We start from the raw sequence: 21,012 nt of genomic DNA, 5'->3' as shown, positions 1-21,012 counted from the left end.
GCCTCCCGAGTGCTGGGATTAAAAGCGCCACCTCTGGCAGAGGCAGATCACAATTTTCAAACCAAAATCTGCATTGGGGTAGAACTCAGTAGAGTGCTTGTCTGTGTGCGTGAAACCCTGGTTTGAGCCCCAGAGTCATATAAGTAGGGCACAAGGTACACTCCTTAACCCCATGCAGGGGAGGTGGAGGCAAGGAGGACCAGAGAAGGTATAAGTCATGGACTATATACAGCCTGGGATAGACTACTTGCCAATAAATAAGCAAACAAACAAGCAAATAAATACATCCAGACAAAAATAAACAGCCTAAAACAGGGCCGGAAAGAAGATGGCTTGTTGGGTAAAGGTGCCCTCCTGCCACCAAGCCTGGTGACCTGAGTTTGATTCCTGGGAATCCACATGTGCAAGGAGAGAACCGACCCCCCAAACTTCCTCTGATATCTACATGAACATAGTCTCTCCCTCCTCCCTCCCTCTCTCTCTCTCTCTCTCTCTCTCTCTCTCTCTCTCTCTCGTCTCTCTCTCTCTCACACACACACACACACACACACACAAGCCAAAATAAAAATAAATATCTTAAAAAATACATCTCTAAGCTTGGGATTGTTTCAGGGGTATGGTGTATGCTTAGCATACATGAAACCCTAGGTTGAATCTTCAACACCAAAAACAGAGGGAGGAAATCAATACCAAAACTAAAATATCATTCTTAGTAGTTTTCAGAACCAAGATTAAGCAATTCCTTTAAAAGAGTAATTAGGGGCTGTAAGATAGCCCAGAATTAAGAGTAAGGATTACTCCTGCAGAGGACTTAAGTTTGGTTCTCAGCACCCACGTTGGGTGGCTCGCAGTTGCCTGTCAGTCAACTGTGGTTCTAGGGGACTCGATGCCTCTGACCTCCTCAGGCATTTGCATACACACACAGCACACATACACAGACACACATATGTAAACATAATTAAAAATAACAAAATAAATCCTCTTTCAAGCTAAAGTAAGGGGACTGGAGAGATGGCTCAGTGACTGAATGTTGGCTGCTCTGGGGGCAGCTCTCCATAGTGGCTTACAGCCTGTAATTCTAGTCCCAGGGGATCTGACACTTCCTCTGGCTTCCACAGCACCACGCATGTGCACGGTGCACAGACATGCATTACAGACAAACACCCCATATTTATCAAATTAAAAAAATCAAAGCTCAAATTTATATGTCAAGACTCATATGTATTATGTATTTGTATTTTGCTTTGGTTTTTTGTTGTTCTAAACCTCTAGGGCAGTGCAATGCAAACGAATAGGCATTTGAGCCTGTTAAACTAACAGTCCTCAAGTGGGTGTTTTATTTTTGTGACATTTTCTCATGTATTACAACTCCATATCTAACTATATCAGATTCATTTGTAAACATGAATTGTTCATAGTGATTGAGAGCTATAACTTAAATTTTCAGTTGTAAGCAGGTAGGAAAAAAACCCAGATATTAGAAATTCAGGTGTTAGGTGATGAACATATTTCCCTCATTTATTCCCTGAAATTTTCCCCAATTCCTCAAAAAATAGGAAATAAAGAATGGAGAGATGGCTCGTCAGCAAAGTGCTTGCCCTGCAAGTACAAACAACTGAGTTCAGCTCCCAGACCCCACATTTAAAAGGCTAGCAAGGGTGAAACAAGTTTGGAATCCCAGTTTTGGGATGGCGGTATAAAAACAGATCCTGGAGTTTGCTGACTGGAGAGCATAGTGGTAATGGGCCAGTGAGAGACCCTGTCTCGAAAAGCAAGGCAGGACAGTGCTCAGGAAACAACACCCTGAGGGTGCTTTCTGGCCACATGCAACATGAACACAACCACACACACAACACACACACAAGAAGGAGAGAGAGACGAGGAGAGAGAGAGAGAGGAGAGAGAGAGAGATGAGAGAGAAGAGAGAGAGAGAGAGGAGAGGAGCCTCCCAGTAGGAAGTCCCCTTTCAAAGGCACTCTCAATGGTGATGTACAGATGTGCACAGGTATCTCTCACATGCTAATCACAGGTGTGCACAGGTATCTCTCACTCACATACTGATGCACAGGTGTGCACAGGTGGGGCACATGTATCATTTGTGTGCTGCTATACAGATGTGCATAGGTATCTCTCACGTGCTGATGCACAGGTGTGCACAGGTATCTCTCACATGCTGGTGCACAGGTGTTGCACAGGTGTTTCTGTGTCTCCTGTAACACTGAAGGCCAGGGGAGACACTGAAAAAAACTGAAAAATGATGATATATCTTCCCAGAAACTTTCCCTTTTAATTACAGAAGCAGGAAAAACTCCCCCACCATGGAGGTAGAGAGGTGAATGGCAAAGGAATTACCTGGGACCAATATAAGGTTGAGTGGTGTGTAACCCACACCTTGCATTCAGCACTCAGAGGCAGAGGCAGGAAGGAGGCAACTGGATCTCTGTGAGTTGAGGCTAGCCAGGGCTACCCAGTGTGACCCACTCTCAAAAAGTTAAATACATAAATAAAGAAAGAAACAAACAAAAAGCGTTGAATGAAAGAAAAACAGGGAGCCAGGCGGTGGTGGCGCACGCCTTTAATCCCAGCACTCGGAAGGCAGAGGCAGGTGGCTCTCTGTGAGTTCGGGGCCAGCTTGTTCTACAAGAGCTAGTTCCAGGACAGGTTCCAGGATAATACACAGAGAATCCTGTCTCAAAAACCAAAAAAGAAAGAAAAGAAAGAAAGAAAAGAAAGAAAGGGAGGGAGGAAGGAAGGAAGGAAGGAAGGAAGGAAGGAAAGGAAGGAAGAAAGAAAGAAAACTAAAGAGGCAGAAATCAACGCTGCAAAAGCCTTGGAGAAACCAGGACTGCCAATCACATGGCCTGTTTTCTCAGTGGAAGAAATGGGTAACACCCCGGTCACCTGGCGGGTGAAAAGTGGCCGATCAGCCTGGTGGCCCGTTTGCTGTTCTGTGAGGCTTCTTGATTCCCCAGTATCCTATGCATTGTTTTTGGCCCTAACCCCTGAACTTTTTCTCAAGGGAAAAGAATTGCATCCCCTATGAAGAGGCCCTGTGAGTTTGCATCCTCCACCAATAGAATCTATCCTTGTATTATCACAGATCCTTCGCTAGGCCTAGCCCTGAGCTCTGCTTAGCAGCCAACAGAATTACATTCCTATTGGAAAGGGCACAGGTCACAAGTTTCTACTATGTTTAAATGTGTAAGAAAATAGGTCACAGGGTCAGTCCCTGGAGGTCTTGACCCAGTGCACGCGAAAATGGCACGTCCCCAACTTTCATTCTTATCTCTCCTTGGTCCCTTTCCTGATAGTGGCAGTGCCTACAGGAACCCTTAACACTAAGAGACCCGGTCACCTTACTAAGCAGGGGGCAGGAACTGCCCAGAGAAGTAACCCACAGAGCAGGGATAATATTCCCATGAATAATTGGACTTCTCCACAAAACAGTCCTAGTTTTTTAAGTTTTCCTCTACACTACGATTGACACCGAGTATTGTGATGCAGGTTATTGTTTTTAATCAAGTCAACATGCTGGCACTAATCTTACCTCAGTTCTTCGGCTACCATATCTCACATCCGAAGTAGGAATGCTATAAGGAAAAAACAACCAAGAACCAGGTATTTTTAGCAGTAAGGTGGAAAGTCTGGAGATGAGCAGTGTAGATGCTAAGATGCATGGGACAGTGTTTCAAAGTGTGTTTTTCCTGTGCAGTGTACACGGTGGTGGTACGGCGTGTTTCCAGAAAGCCTCTGGCCAAAGAGTCAGGAGGGATTGTTGTTGTGGGTTGTTCGCTTGGTCATTTGTTTGTGAGGTCTGGTTGCAGGTAGACTGGCCTTGAATCCCTAGGGTGGCCAAGAATGACCTCGAGTGTTAGGATACTAGTCTGTGTTAAGCCCAGTTCTGTACTGGAAAACCGAACCCAGGACTTCAGGGCGCCTAAGCAAGCGCTCCACCAAACTGAGCCACAGGCCCAGCCAGCTCCTACATCTCTTTACTTCCCTCCCCCATGAAATACTCTTCCTTGAAACACACACAGAATGTGTTTTCTCTTCTTCATTTGCTCAAGCTGCTTCGCCTATTGTCATTATTGTCCTGCATGTGTGTGCAGTGTGTGTGTGCATGTGTGTGTGTGCATGTGTGTGTGCGCACCAGGGAGTATCTTTGTTCCATGCTGTGCTTGTAGAGCAAGAGGACACACACCCCTGACCTTGTTTTTTGTTTTTTTTTTTTAAAAAAAAAAAAATAAGATCTATCTCACTGGCCTGGAACTTGTCAAGTTGGCTAGGCTGGCTGGCCGGGGAGCCCCAGAGATCCTCCTGAACGGGCCACCTCTGGGCTATGATGAACAAGCATGCATGACTCATATCTGACTTTTTTTTAAACATGGTTCTGGGGAACTGAACTCAGATCCTTGTGCTTGCAAGCACTTTACTGACCTCAGCACCATGGTAGAATTAATCAACTGCTCCGCTTAATACGGTTGCTCTCATTTGTGGTTTCTAGAATTTTTAATAGAGAGTACATAAAATCATGTATGTATATGTGCATGAACAGAGAAGTTAAAGTTGCTCAGGGCAAAAGGGGGACTAATAGGAAGGAGAAGGGGTGAGAAAAGGGGGAGGCAGGGGAAGGTGAGGCCTTGTGCTGGCACACACAATGTATTCTTGTATGGGAGCTTTAAAGTAAACACACAGACAAACGCTAGACTCACCTTCAGATTCTCTTTGCTGCACTTTCAGATCATGAGGCGCCTCCTCCCTGGCTGCAGACGTAGCAGTTCCTGGGTCTAGGCAAGGTCTCCGAGGTAAGAGGGTCCCATCTGCCCCACAAAGCTCCTCACAACTTCCTGCCCTCTTCAGAAGGGAAGGTCTTACCGCAAGGCCCTTCATCTCCACTTCGTTTGGTGGAGAGACAGGGTACACTTGTCCCCACTCCTGATTCATAGATGTCACCTGACTGAGAGGCAAGATATAGAAAAAACTCATTCGCTGGTGATATCAGATGGTCCCTCTGCATTCAAAGTTTGGTCCCTACCACATGATGCTATTGGAGGTGGTGGTCTAATATAAAGAAATTAATTCATTGGGAGAATGCCCTTGGGTTTGATACTCCCCACCACTGGCCTGCTCTCTATGTGGTCATCATGAGGAAGTAACTCTCCTTCATGATATGCTGTTGCCTTACCAAAAGCCAAAACAAAAACAAAACAAAACAAAAACCAAACCAAATAAGCAACTATGAAACAAACCTCTGAAACAAAATAAATTCCTCTTTGTTACCTTAAATATTTTGCCAACTACAGAAAACTGCCTAGTACATTCCTCATATCGTCCAGATGTCTGACTTTGTTGAGAAGTTTGGAAAATTAGTTACCAAGTGGTCTGGCTGAGCTGAGTTGTGGAGCCCTAACAGAACAAGGTTCCTCCATGCTCTGGTCTGATCCTGCCAGCCCTGCCCTCTGGATTCAATCCTAGTTCACTCTCCCTGTTTCTAGGAACATAAAAGACAAAGAGCTGGGACAGGAGCTGCCCACTGTGTTTTCAAAGGCATTATTAGTCAGCCCAGTACTCCCCAAACTCTCTATAGTGGGAAGCCAGTTTCTATTTTTGTTAGTTATTTTTCTTACTTTATTTTTATTTTTTTGAGACAGGGTTTCCTGTAATCCAAACTAGCTATGTAGAATGACATTAAACTTCTAAACCTCCTGCCTCTACCTTCCAAGTGTTGGGATTACCACCATATCTGGTTTATGCAGAGCTGGGTATCAAACTCAGGGCTTGTATACTAGGAAAGCACTCTGCCAACTAGCTGTGTCCCCTGCTCCATTGTTTGGTTCTTTGAGAGAGACAGAGTCTTGCTATTGTTGTAGAGTTATCTTCCAAGCAAAACAGCTGCCATTTTCATCAAATTGACTGTGGCTGCTTGGAAGAGACTATCACTAGTCAGTTTACTAGGAGGGTCGTGGAGCCTCACTGGAAAGTCCAGCTTAGCCTCCCAACCATTTGTATGCAATTCTGTCCTAATTGCGTGGGATCTCAGGAGGTGTAGAGTAAAAAGGCTGGGAGGTTAACTGAAGAGGGGCTCTATCCACCTGGCTTGGAGAAGCCAACATCTACACTGCCTGAAGATCTTCCAGTGTGGCTGCTTTTGGGCTCCGGTAAGCCCTTCACCTATGCTCATAAGTAAACTCTGTGAACTCTGGCAGAGTGATACTCTAGTTTGTTTGTTGCTGGAGCCGTGTAAAGAGACGGTAGAATACTGTTTACATCTCTCTGGGGAAGGAAATTTCCCAACAGGGCTGGCTGGGCCTGGAATATTGATATGTAACCAGACCGACCCTAAGCTTGTAACCAGCTTCCCTACCTCTGACTCCTGAGTTCTAGAGCTGGAGGACCCACCTTAAACCTTCCATTCACTAAAGATGATAAACTTTTGTCAGCTATAATGAAAACTAAAGAATCAAAACCATGCAGAAAACCGGCTCCATTTTTTTCATCATCTTATCAATAGATATAGATTGTGTTATCAAATCACAACTTTTCAGTGTTTACTCTCACGTTCTTCACTAGCATTATCTTATGCTGGTCATGGGGCTACAGAACCACATTTGGGACACCATTTCTCTGGAGCAATGTAGGTATACCATAGCCCTGGAGCCAAATTAGACCTTCAGCCTTGTGATGGTTTGAATAGGTATGGTCTCCATAGACTCATGCATTTGAATGCTTGACCTACAGGTAGTGACACTATTAGGTGTGGCCTTGATAGAGGAAGTGTGTCACTGTGGAGGCTGGCTTTGAGGTGTCATATAGCCCAGGCCACTCTCAGTGAGGCAATTCAGTTCCTGTTGTCTATGATCAAGAGGTAGAATTCTCACCTCCTTCTTCAGCAGCATGTTTGCCTGCATGCCACCCACCATGATGATAATGGACTAAACCTTTAAACTGTAATTCAGATCCAATTAAAATGTTTTCCTTTATAAGAGTTGCCAGTTCTCATAGTGCGTGCGGTGTGTGTGTGTGTGTGTGTGTGTGTGTGCATGTGTGTGTGATTCGTAACTTCCTCTGTGTGCATTGATGTGAAGCCCAATGGAGGGCACTGGGTATCCCACTATAACCTTCCTTGCTTATTCCCTCAAGATAAGGTCTTTCACTAAACCTCAAGCTTGACTGGCAGCCATCAAGTCCCAGTATTCCTTCCTGTCACTAGCTCCTCAATTCCCCACATTGCTGGGGTACAGCACACATACACTCATGCCCGCTTTTTCATGGACGCTGGTGATTTGAACTCTGATCCTCATGTTTGCACAGCAAGTATTCCTACCAGCTGAGCTCCATCATTACAACAGAACCCTATGATCCCCACACCTATAATTGTGGTTTATTATCTGGCCCTTCCTCTTAGTATTTGTTGCTACCAACTGCATATACTTTCTCCTTAAATATATAATCCAATACCTGGGAAGATATTCCTTACTTGATTTCTCTCAAATCTTCTTGACTTGTTTTCTTGGGGAGGATCTGGTTGAAACGTCACAATAATCTCAACACCTGTAAAAAGTCATGATAGGAATAGAAAAAGTAAGAAAGCAATAAATGCCCCATAGATGAGGGGAAACACATAGTCTATTTAGATAGTCTTGATGGGGGTGGGGGTGGTTTCAAGATAGGGTTTACTCTGTGTAACAGCTCTGTCTGTCCTGGAACTCACAGAGATCCACCTGCCCTCTGCCCTCCCAGTGCTGGGATTAAGAGATATGCACCACCACCACCTGGGGATAAGTCTACTCTTAAAGATTATAGAGTAAATGTTAGCTAGGGGATTGAGTTTAGGGGCCATTTTCTCCAGCATATGGATGGCATGTTGTGTCAGGTAAGCCCCAATCTCCAGCCCATGGACCTATGTAGGTACAGACAGCAGGGAATGTGGCCTAAATACAATTTATTACTTGATTAAAATATCATAAGAATGTGTGTGTGTGTGTGTGTGATGTCTGTAGCTACAAGTGCATTAATTGTCTAATGTGAACTTTGGGATGACATTGTCATGCACAAATATCAAAGCAGTTGGTTTTATAATAACTTCCAGATGCAGGATAGGAGGGCTTAGAAGGAAGGAATCTGACACCATGCTCAATGAGCTGAGTTTTAATGTCCAGGATCCACATGGTGGAAGGGGAGGACTGATTCTGGCAGGTTGTCCTTTGACTGCACGTAGGGCTGAGGTGGGGTGTATATTCACACATGTTTTTGTGCACATATATTTGTACACACATTCACATGTAATTTAAAAATTTTTACAATCTTTCAGAGGGAAAATGACAGTCTCTTACTGAAACAGTGCCTTGGGTGGAGAAAAGAACTCTTTCTTCTGTAAGTGTAACTGACGATACCCGCCTCACAGACTGAAATATTAACTGAAATGTACAGCTGTGAGGAGAAATTTGTCAAAAAGATCATTGATTCTTTGACTTATTAAAGTTCAAAAAGTTCTGTGGATATAATGCTAGACATCTCATGTCGCCCTGTATGAAAACCAAAAACATTACAAATCCATTTGAAAGAAACCAGCATTTCGGGCTGGAGAGATGGCTCAGAGTTAAGAGCACTGACTGCTCTTCCACAGGTCCTGAGTTCAATTCCCAGCAACCACACGGTGGCTCACAGCCATCTATAATGAGATCTGGTGCCCTCTTCTGGCATGCAGGCATACATGGAAGGATGTTGTATACATAGTAAATAAATAAATAAATAGAAACCAGCATTTCCAACAGCAAGTTGCCCCAAAGTTAAACAGAATAAATAAGTTAAACCTGCCCCCCACAAAGGTGATTCAGGACAATGCTGGATGTCCGAGAATTTGGCTTTAAAGTTTATGAAAGTCAAAGGCTGGAGCTGGAGAAGTGGCTCAGGGGTTAAGAACACTGGCTGCTACTTCCGGAGGACCTGAGTTCAATTCCAGCACCCACATGGCAGCCCACAATGTCTATAATTCCAGTTCTAGGGGATCAGACACCCTCACTCCAATGCACATAAAATAATATTAAATAATTATTTATAGAAAAAAAGAAACCAAAGGCACTTTGACTCCAAGACGCTTTCAAGGGGAAGCAGGGCTCATTTATTTTAATCAGTTTTTCCAGGTTTGCTGAAGTATACTCAGCCTGGAGAGGTGAGAAGCAAGTCTAAGGAAGGCAGGAGGTTGCTGGGGACGGGGAAGCAGGGCACAGATGGCTGAGGAAAGCGATTTGGATGTGGAAATGAACAGACCCTGGAGCTGATGGGAGCTGCTGAGAGGAAAGGAAGGTGGACGGTGACGTAAACAAAATTGACAGGGACTGTGCCTGCTGGCTTGGCAGGCGTGGGATCAACTCCGGAAGAGCAGCAGGTGGCTGGTGTGGCCAGTGGCAAGTCAGGGTGTCATCCCGCAGGCACTCCATCTTGGCTGTTTGTGTGGTTTGTTCTTTTTTGGGTCTCTCACTGACGGGAAGCTCACCGGGTAGGCTAAGGCACTGGAGTTATAAACACACACCACCACAGCCAGCACTTTTGTTGTGGGCTCTGAAGACCAAACTCAGGGCCCTGCAAAGCAAGCACTTTACTGAGTGAGCTGTGTTTCCAGAACCAGTTTTTATCTTCAGTCTGTCGATTTTTTGTTTTGTTTTGGTTTTGATTTTTTATTTTCTTTCTTTCTCTTTCTATCTATCTATCTATCTATCTATCTATCTATCTATCTTTCTTTCTTTCTTTCTTTCTTTCTTTCTTTCTTTCTTTCTTTTTCTTTTTCTTTTTCGAGACAGGGTTTCTCTGTGTAACAGCTCTAGCTGCCCTGGAACTAGCTCTTGTAGATGAAGATGACCTCGAACTCACAGAAATCTACCATCCTCTGCCTTCCATGTGCTGAGATTAAAAGCATGTGTCGCCACTGCCCAGGTTGTCTGTGTTTTTGGAGTTGCACCACACACTTCTGAGATTCTGAGAGAACCCTAAGAATCAGTGCAATCTTTAAGACTGACTCACAGATGGAAGTGAACACCCGGTGTGCGAGTCCCCTCTGTGTGCTGTGAATACCACATTGGTTAGAAAAGAAACTGTCCTAGGCCTGCGCAAGGCAGAACAAAACTGGGGAGGGGGAATGGGACAGGGACATGACATGGGATGGGGGGGCACTACTAAACTGAATGCTGGAAGAAAGAAGGCGGGGTCAAAGAGAAGCCATCTATCCCCACCAGAGACAGATGCTGGAACTTTACCTTGTAAGCCACAGCCTCGTGGCGATACACAGATTAGTGGAGGTGGGTTAATTTAAGATATGAGTTAGCAAGACATATGCTTAAGTTATTGGCCAAATAGTATTGCAAATAATATGGTGTGATTATTTTGGGGCTGAGCAGCAGGCTCTTACAACAGATACCTTCTGTCCGGCACAACCAGTCTTCACCCCTGGGAGCTCCTCCTTCCCCAGTCAATATGGACAGGCTGCAGTCATCCTCAAAGTCAAAATCCTGAAAAATCACAGACAGAAAGCTCAGTGAGGCTGTGGGGAGATGCTCAGTACAACACTCACCACACAAGCATGAGGACCTGAGTTCAGGGCCCAGAATCTACGTTTAAAAGCCTGTTGTTAGTCGGGCAGTGCTGGCGCACGCCTTTAATCCCAGCACGGGCAGGAGGATCTCTGTGAGTTCTAGGCCAGCCTGGTCTACAGAGTGAGTTCCAGGACAGTGAGGGCTGTTACACAAGGAACTCTGTCTTGAAAAAAACAAACCAAACCAAACCCAAAACCAAACAAACCAAAGACACCCACAATGCACAGGCTCCTGAGGAACCACAATCAAGGCTAACCTCTGGTCTCTACATCCATGCACACATACATATGCATGTGTACACATACACGCACACTGTTTTGTTTTATTTAAACAAAATAGTGATTCAACATACTATGTTTTTTCAGGATGAATCCTGACTTTTGAGGCTGAAGTTTGACACCGTAGATGTTTTTCTTAATTAGATAAAGTGTTTAGGATAAAATGAGGAAGGTTCAGCCCCTGGAGCAGATGTGATTAACTGCATAATGAAAGCTGAAGATCAAAGCTGAAACACAAGGACAGAGACCCTCGGTACTTCCTACTTTTATGGGTTTAGCATCTCAGTTGCTAAGCTGCTGTCAATTCGACCTGCAAGGATAAGTGAAAGAATCCTTCAGCCACAGTCACAGGGAAGCAACCCAGGGAACAAGGTCTGTCGTTTTCACAGCTCTTCGCTGGGAGGTGTTGCCAGAAGAAATCCCCGCCCCTGTGGAAGCTACAGCTAGAACACGGGGCAGAAGCAGGCAGCAAATGGATCACAGTTTTCACCAGGACTGCCTCTGATCTGATTGATCCAGGGGTGTAGCTCCTCAAACTTCCACTGGCTTTCTAGAGAATAAGCCTTATGTTTGAAAGTCAACTTGATTCATAAAAAAGGTACTTAGAGCTCTTTAAAGGAAATGTTTTCTTAGTATGATAGAAGTCATCGTGTTTTAAGATGTATTTTTTATTGAACTTATTTCCATGTGTGTACTTGTGAGTCCACATGCCTATGGCACAGGGTGCATGTGGAGACCAGAAGAGAGCCTGTGGGATTCTGGTTTCTACTTGCACCATGTGGGTCCCAGGGACTGAACTCAGGTAGTCTGGCTTGGTGGAAAACACCTTTCTTTCTTTCTTTCTTTCTTTCTTTCTTTCTTTCTTTCTTTCTTTCTTCCTTTTTTTCTTCCTTCCTTCCTTCCTTCCTTCCTTCCTTTCTTCTTTCTTTCTTTCTTTCTTTTTTCTTTAAAAATTTTATCTAATGTTATTTTATATGTATTGGTGTTTTATCTGCATGTATGTCTGTATGAGGGAGTCATATCCCCTGGAACAGTAGTTACAGACGGTTATAAGCTGCCATGTGGTTGCTGGGAACTGAACCTGGGTCCTCTGAAGAGCAGCCAGTGCTCCCACCTCTGAGCCATCTCTCCAGCTCTGCCAGCCCCAGTGGTAAGCATCTTTACCTTCTGAAGCATCTTGTCAGCCCTCAGTCATTGTTGGTGATAAGCCCCTGTACTGGAAGTTATTGCAATTGGTTTTGTGCTTTTAAATTTCTACAGTCAGCTTGGGGGTACAGCTCAATGTCCCCAGCACCATATAAAACTGGGCATGTGGCACATGCTTGTAATCTGTACTTTTGGAAGTAGAGGTAGAGGTTTCCTAGTTCAAGGTTATTTCCATTCATCAAGGTCTAGGGAGTTTAAAGTCAGTTGGGATGCATGGACCCATCTCAAAAATAAGTTTCTAAATGCAAAGGGCATTTCTTAGTCTCAGTCCTATAACTAAGTCCTATCCACTCGAGCTTTGTGAACTTGAAAAACACTAAAACTGTCAGAAGATTCTAGAACCTGAAGAGAAAGAAGGGTGGGGAGAACATAGAGTTTTAGGAAACTAGATTGTGAACAGATTTCTTCAAAACGCCTGTGGGAGTGTCAAGGAGATGTCTCTGGTAAGGGAAAGCCAACTTGCTGCCAAGAATGGTACCTGGACTTGATACTGGGACTCACATGTATCACCAGTATCTTCTGATGGTTTGTGAGATCGGAAGAAGAGCTGTCTCCCAAAAGTTGTCTTCTGACTTCCATGTATACTGTAGCATGTATGTGAGTTCCACTCCCCATAAATACATTTAATTCACAATTTAAAATACCATTAGAAGCTAAAAATATGCTAAAATAAAAGAACTTCTACAAGTGAAAGGAAAATATTAATAAGAACTAAAAACTAAAAACTATTTAAAATAAATGGAACCATAATGACATGGAATTTAGTACAGGCAAAGCTGCAAGAACCTTCAGTGTTACCCACATACATGACAGATTACAGACAGATAGAATGCCTGTCTCTCAACAAAGACTTTATGTTGGAGTCCTAGCTCTCGAGCAGAATAGTGGGAAAGCAGAACCTGGGAGGTAATTAGTTCATGAACATGGAGGCCTCGCAGTGGGCTTAATAGCCTTATTCAAGACACGAGAGAGTCAGAATGAGGAATGAACCAAGGACTTACAGTGTGTATATGTGGTGTAGCAATGGCCTCTGAATTCAAACAGTCCCCACTGCAGGGAGGAGGGAGCTCCTAAGATTCAGGAAGCTCATAAAACTTCCAAGACTCAGGCCCATCCCAAGGTTATATAAGCAGCAAAAAAATTATTACTGGGAGAGAGAGAGAGAGAGAGAGAGAGAGAGAGAGAGAGAGAGAGAGAGAGAGAGAGAGAGACTCTCTAGTTAAGCTACCTGTAGGTCATGCGTTTGAAGGATGCAGCTTTTCTGGATTCACCCATGTTGCCTTTGAGTCACGATGCATCTGTATAGAGCCCCTTGCCCATGATCATGAATAATCCCAGTGAATTCATTGGCTCACCAAGACAGCTAAAGTGTAATCTTTTCTTTGGTCTGTCATCTATACCCTGTCAGATAACTAGACTTTTTGTGGACATATCCCCAGGAAAAGTCACATGACAGCTATTCTAACCCTTCAGTCTCTAGAACTGAAATACATTTCTGTTGTTGATAAGCCAGTCTATGGTATTTTGTTATAACAGTAGGAATTAACACACACACACACACACACACACACACACACACACATTCCACATTAACTAGCTAATTTACATTTAAAAAATTATGTCCAGGGATGTTTTGCCTACCGTATATCTGTGTACCACATTTGTGCAGTACTAGCTGAGGCCTAAAGAGGGCCTCAGACCTCCTGATACTGGAGTTACAGATGGATGTGAATGCCCGTACGGGTGCCAAAAATCAAACCCAAGTCCTCTGGAAGAGCAGCCAATGAGCTATCTCCCCAGGCCCTGATTTATATTTTAAAAATATATTAAAACTATAACTGATCAACTGGGGACATGGTGTTACATACCACAGGATCCTGGGCAACAAGGAGGATCAAGAGTTCAAGGCCAGCTTACATTACATAGTAAGTTCTAACAGTGTAACAAGACTGCCTCAAAACACATGTGATATTGATATTGATATAAATTATATGATATTTATATCTGATTATTACAAAATGTTGAAGCAGTACAAATGAAGTACTAGGTGGGTCAGGCATTCCACTTTTATTGTTGCTTTTTAAGATTTTGCTGTTTCTCTTTTTAAGATATATTCATTTTATCCTATTTACACCAGTGCTTTGCTCCCTTGAGTATGTATGTTGACTGCATAGCTGATGTCTGTGGAGGCCAGAAGAGGGCACTGAATTCCTCGAAACCGAGTTACAGGTGATTGTGAGCTTCCAGGTAGGTGCTGGGGAACCGAACCTGGGTCCTTTGCAAATGCAGTGCACATTCTTAAACTGCTGGCCCGCTTCTCCACCCCCTATTTTTTCTTTTGAATATGCTTCTTTCGCCTGTTTCTATGTGTGGGTCCTCGTACCTCACTGCTGCTGACACTCTGCAAGACGAGGTTTCCCATTTTGGAAGCTGTCCCATGCGTTAGAGAAGAGCTTGTCTCATGACAATGTCAAGCAGTGACTCTGCATGTCTCTCTCTGTCAAAAAGAAACAGCATGTGCTTTGGTGAGATCCCACAGTCCCATGGAAAGAGCTGCTCCATCTGGTCAGGCTTTCCTGAAAGGATAGCCAGGCATTCTGATGAGACTTTAGGTAAGGATTTTCACAGGAAGAAAAAGTCAAGAGCCAGGCTGGGAAGATGGATGACCCAGGAGACAAGGCACTTAATATGCAAACACGAGAAACCAGAGTTCAGATCCCCAGAATCCACATAAAAGCCAGACAGATGTATTGACTGCCTGTGATTTGAACATCAGGGAGGTAAAGATGAGGATTCCTCAGGGCAAGGTGCCTACCTAGACTAGCAGAAGTGGTGTGCTCGGGGTTAGTGAGAAAACCTGCGTCAGGAAATAAAGTGGAATGTACTGGAGGAAGAGACCTGAAGTCAACCTCTGGCTTGTGTGTGAGTGAACACACACACACACACACACACACACACACACACACACACACTACATACATACATACTTCACACACATGCATGCAAGAAAAAAAGAGTCAGATTTTGGCTCAACATAATTATAGTAACTCATTCTTAATGACATCATTCTCCCAGCCACACCCTCTGTGAGGTGCTGGGGCATGCAGAAGAACTTTTGGGCCATCAGAGCCATTGACAGATATCTCAGGGTCTTTGTCTTCAGAAAGAGGAAGGATGCTTACCCTTCACCTTCCACTAAAGATGAACCCTTGAATGGACTTCTCTTGGTGGATGGTTAGGAGAAAACCTCTCTAGTCTCTTCCAAATAGGTTTTGCTGAACAATTCTGAAGTCAGTGCTGGCTAAAACGGGCCTTTCTGCTCTCTTGAATTGCTCTGGAAGAGTCTGTGGACTGAAGATGATTCTCTCCACAATATGATAGCAAGAGAAATGCAAGTGAAATGTAATGTGGGGATTTGTGGAGACCATTCAGTCAGTTAAACACCCCAAATGAGGCCTTGGGAGACGGCTCAGTTGACACAGTGGTCTCCTGCAAACATAAGGAGCCGAGTTCAGCTCAAAACCTGGGGTTTAAAAGAAGGGATAGAGAGATGGCTCAGTGGTTAAGAGCACTGACTGCTCTTCCAGAGGACCTGGGTTTGATTCCCAGCACCTACATGGTAGCTCACAACTGTCTCTAACTCCAGTTCCAGGAGACCTGGTGCCTTCTTTTTTGCCCCTACTGGTGCTAGGCACATACATGGTAAACAGACATACAGGCCAGCAAAACATCCATACACATAAAATTAAAATAAATACATTTAAAACAGAAAAAGAAGCCAGGCATGGTGGTGTGAAGTTGTAATTCTGGTGCTGGGGAGGTGGAGACCAGTGGATCCCTGGGACTAACTAGCCAGTCAGCCTGGCTGAATAAGCAAGTTCTACTAAAAAGCGAGAGATACTAGTTTCAAAACACAAGGTGCAGGGGTTACAGAGATGACTCATTGGTTAAGAGCACTTGCTGCTGCTGTTGCAGCAAGTTTTGTTTTCTAGCATCCACGGTGGCTCACGGTCACTTGTAACTCCTGTCCCAGGGGATCTGACATGCTCTTCTGACCCCCATGAGCACAACATACCTATGGAATACATAGAGAGACAAGCAGACACACCTTCATACACATAAATTAATAACTTAAAAACAAAAAGCGAGATTACAGCACTCTTAGAAAAACTCTGGAGGTTTATCTCTGGCCCATACACAGACATCACACAGACACACACACAGAGGACACACACAAGTGTGGAGACTTCCTTTGCGTTCTTTTAGAGCATTAGCCCTGTGCTTCAGAGAGTCACTGCTCAATAAGGAGTCACTGATTTGATTTATTTAAATGAAGTGAAGTGTAATGGCACACTCCTTTGGTCACAGTACACAGGAGACAGAGGCAAGCAGATCTCTGTGAGTTCAAGGCCAGCCTGGTCAAAGTATGAGTTCCAGGACAGTTAGGGATATGTAGGTGAATCCTGCCTCAAACTAATAAATGGAGCTATTAAACAGCTATAAGATAGGAAGACAGACTTCACACAGGACTTTCGAATTGGGGAATGTGCATCTAAAGAGAAATATTTGACCTGGTTTGGGCATATAGAATCCATCAGGATGTCCAGTAACTGCTGCTTCCTCCAGCTTTCAATCTGTGACACATAATGTATGGCCGACTTGCCGCTGAAATCACAAAGCTTAGGATCTCTGGGAAGAATAGAGGGAAACAGCAAAGATTATTAGGTGAAATCTGATAAGATATAAGAACACTGGCATCAAATAAGCAGAGAAAACAAGTTAGGGAATATAATAGTGATTTCAAAAATACATGAGCTAGAGAGTGACCATTCCTAAATTTTAAACAAGAGGGCTAGTGATACACCTCAGTTGGTAGAGTGCTTGCCTATGGGTCTTAGTTAAGGTTTCTATTGCTGTGAAGAGACACCCAAGATCACACAACTCTTATAAAGAAGACAACTAACTAGGGCTGGCTTACAGTTTCAGAGGTTAGTCCATTATTGTCACGGCATGCCGGCAGCAGACATGGAGAAGGAGCTGAGTTTTACATCTTGATCCATAGGTAACAGGAAGTGAACTAAACTAGGCTTAGCCTTGAGCATAGGAAACCTCAAAGCCCGCCCCCACAGTGACACACTTCCTCCAACAAGGCCACACTTATTTCAATAAGGTCACACCTCCTAATAGTGCCACTCCCTATGAACTTATGGGGGCCAATTACATTTCAAACTCCCACACTAATATGCACAAAACCCTGTGTTCTATCCTTAATGCTGGATAACCAGGCATGGTAGGTAGCTCATGCTTGTAATTCTAGACTGGCCTCAAACTCAGACCTTGAACTTGTGATCCTGCCTTTCTACTTCACCTGTAGTGAGATAACAGATACATACCACCACATCTGGATGATGTACCTGGAGGTTGAACCCAGTATTCAACCAACTGAGCTCGAAAGATTCTAAATGCATTTGTAAGTCCCCTCAACCCTAAGACATTTTTCTAAAAACCTTACACTCACTCTCTCTTGGAAACGGGACAGTTGCCCACACACACACATGCTGGACTGCCTCATCCTCCTGTGTCCTTGTGAATAATCTTCAAACATAACTCCATTCTGGGAATTGAGGCAAATACAACCCACAGATGTTGACTCAGTTCCTGATGTATTGATTTAATCACCTAGAACAAGGTCAGGAGACCACAGATGCTCTCCCCTTATCTACCCGATTACGCAGCTATTTCTCCTGCCCTGGAATAGACCAATCACTGCTAGTAACCCTTTGAATAAGCCAATCCAATAATTGGAAAAACAACCTACAGGTCCCCCTCCTTGTGTCTGTTGGCTTTTTGCTTTAAACGATGGACTGGAACAGTATCGGAGGTCCTTCATATCCTGACCTGAAGGGCCCTGTCATGATAGAATAAAAATCCTCTTGCTTTTGCATCAATTGTGCCGTGTGAATGGTGTCTAGAGCAACTCCTCCTTGATTTTTTGGACATCTAGTCCAAACAAGCTTACCTCTCCAGTGCCCAAAGAACAATTATCTAAACCAATAAAGAGCTAGATAATCAATAATGGGCAATGTAAGTATTAATCCATCCCTCATAATTACAGTGAAGTTCCTTTTAAATTATATAAAAGTCATATATATATACACACAACATATATGAACATATGTGGTGTGTATGTGTATTTCCACACAATCTAAGTTTACACGTAGCTTTGACAAATTGCAATGAATTAGCTGCCTTTCAGCTGGGGCTGATGGACCCACCCATACTCACGCGTGATGCCTGAGGAGCTCGGCTAGAACTTCGGCCGGCTTGTAGACTGTTAAGACATCCAGGACTCTCAAACAGGTCCACATCTCTCACAGCCAGCATCAGAGGGGTCAGGCCGTGCAGGTTTGGGAAGTTTTATATCAGGAACTCTTCAGATGCCTTTAACAACAAGAGTTTCGGTGTTGCTGTGTTTTTACTGTATTGCCCTACTGAAATCAATCTTTGCATTTTCATTGCTTGGTCAATTCTCATTTTTAAACTTTTTTTTTCCTGGAGTAGGGATTGTACTGAGCTATACCTCAGTCCTAACTTTTTAATATTACTCTTACCCCCCCCCATACGGAGGCATTTTATTTTATGTTTTATTAGAATGCCAGGATTTTCCCTCCTGTGTGTTTTCATCTTGTGACTTCATGGTCCATGATGCCAAGCTGAGGTTTGTCAGGCCAATGAGACAAAACTGATGGGAGGAGCAGATTATTCTGTTAGTTCCTAGGTCTTTGATCTGCACACCAGTCCGGGGTTTTGATGTCGTCACGCTCGTTTAACCTGCCTGCGAGATTCACAGTGGTTTTCCCAGCTCTGTGATCACTGGTGATTTATGATTTGCCTGTGTAGCATCCATTGTTTCTCTGTCGCACTTAGGAATGGGATGATGATTTTGAAACAGAAAAAGACCCTTTGTTGATGCTCTTGACAGCATCGGCCAAAACATTCATTTACACCCTGGTGATGGCACAGAATGATCCCAGAAAGAGTTTGTTTTGCTTTAATTTATTTATTTATGTGGTTTTTAAAAAATACTCATTGGTATTTTGCCATCGGTGTTGGGTCCCCTGGAACTGAAGTTACAGACAGTTGTGAGCTGCCATGAAGTTGCTGGCAATTGAACCTGCGTCTTCTGGAAGAGCAGCCAGTGCTCTTAACACCCGAGCCATCTCTCCAGCTCTGTTTGGTCTGGTTTGGTTTTTCAAGGTCTCATGTAGGTCAAACTGGTCTTGTACTTTCTATATAGTTAAGGGTTACCTTGAACTTGTGATAATCTTGCCTCCAGCTCTGGGGTCACAGGTCTGTCCCACCACAGCTCTGGGGTCACAGGTCTGTCCCACCGCATCTGGTTTGTGTGGTACTGGAGTAGAACCCAAGGCATCATTCGTGATGGGCAAGCATTTTACCGATTGAACCACATCCCCTAGCCCTCCTCAGTATCTGCTTCTCAGAAACCTGTCCTGAGGAACTGACCAAAGCAAAAAGACCACAGCCCTGGATTTCAGTGTTGATTACAAAGCTGACTATAATTATGTGTAGGTTATGTCCGAGGTTACCCTGTTAAATGGTTGATTAAACAAATCACCTTGATAGGGCTGTGGCTATGACCTCAGTCGGGTAGTGTTTGCTGACCTGGGTGAGGACCTTTGAATTCAGTGATCTGAATCCACATAGAAAAGCTAGGGGTGCAGGTGTGCACCCATGATAGCAGTGCTGGCAGAGCTGTGAGAGGTGCATCCGGGGTCTCAATAGTCAGCCAGACTTAGCCTACTTGACAACTGAGAGACTGTCTTGAAAGAAAGAAAGAAAAAGGAGAGGGGAGGATTTAATTCAGACCACCAGAATTGAAAATCCGCGGGAAGGCCTAAAATATACAAACTATTTGTTTTCTAGACCAAAGTAACTTGCTAATTTTACCTCTGTTTCGCTTTCTGCCCATGGCAATATAGTCTTTACCTCCGCTTCTCCAGGGGGCCAAGGGAGATCCGATGGATATTACCTCAGCAGGGGTGCTGTGGGAATTAGTTAATTTTTTCTTAGTCTCTGAGAAAGAAGAAACTACCCTCTTAGATCAATGTTTATTATTATCTGGAGCCAAATGAGAGTTTTGAGATCAGAGTCCTGTGCAACAGCACATATAATGCAAATCTCTTCACGCTCCAGGCGATAAATAGGTACTTAAGGTATGGTCATTAAATCTTCAGGAGGAAAATAACACAGTTATAAAAACAGAGATTGGGTTACACATGACATAACTACCATTAAGAAAAATAGATTGTCTTTTGGAAATTTTTCTAAGCCTCAGCTTTGGAAGTATGGCATTTTAGACAATCTCTGAGTACAACAGAAGCTTGGAAAATGTCCTTTGATTTTTTTTTCAAATTGTCCTTGCACACAACCTAGTTAGGATATCTTTAATTTCTTGATCTGTTTGTCTTTACCATAAGAGATTAGAAAAAAACTGTTTTCTAGCAGCAATATTGATTTTCTTTCAGTTGGAAGGTCACATGGGCCTTGCAGTTGCATTGAAGATCAATGCCGTAAGTGAGAAATTGCTAATAGTTAAATTGGTTATGCAAACAGTTTTGCAAGGTGTTTTTGAGTGAAGCATCTAAATAAAGAGTATCAGGTACCCCCCAAAATAACATTTAATATGTATATTCTTGGAACTAGAGAGATGATTTTGGGGTTAAACGCCTGTACCACTCTTGCAGGGGACCTGAGTTATGTTCTCAGCACCCATACTGATTTGCCCACAATCGCTTAAAATTCCAGGTCCAAGGATCCAGTTCCCTGCTGGGTTCCAGGGGCACTGTACTCATGCACACACAGACACTCACAACTAAAAACAGAAATAAAATCTTTTAAAAATGTATTTTCAGGCTGAA

General features: G+C 43.7%; 1 protein-coding gene across 1 annotated transcript in view; it reads right to left on the bottom strand.

Annotated features, from left to right (window-relative positions):
- Map3k19 (mitogen-activated protein kinase kinase kinase 19) overlaps positions 1-21,012 on the bottom strand; it is a 35,148-nt gene that overhangs the window by 9,106 nt on the left and 5,030 nt on the right. The window contains 10 exon segments of the mRNA XM_038350180.1: positions 3,548-3,590; positions 4,709-4,957; positions 7,478-7,506; positions 7,508-7,551; positions 10,415-10,505; positions 14,457-14,542; positions 14,545-14,566; positions 16,645-16,762; positions 18,359-18,420; positions 18,422-18,514. Of these exon segments, the coding sequence (XP_038206108.1) occupies positions 3,548-3,590; positions 4,709-4,957; positions 7,478-7,506; positions 7,508-7,551; positions 10,415-10,505; positions 14,457-14,542; positions 14,545-14,566; positions 16,645-16,762; positions 18,359-18,420; positions 18,422-18,514 (837 nt within the window).

The sequence above is a fragment of the Arvicola amphibius genome, chromosome 12, assembly GCF_903992535.2.
Source record: "Arvicola amphibius chromosome 12, mArvAmp1.2, whole genome shotgun sequence".
NCBI classification, from domain to species: Eukaryota; Metazoa; Chordata; class Mammalia; order Rodentia; family Cricetidae; genus Arvicola; species Arvicola amphibius.
The sequence above is the reverse complement of the archived record's forward strand: the minus strand, read 5'-3'. Positions and strand labels throughout refer to the sequence as shown.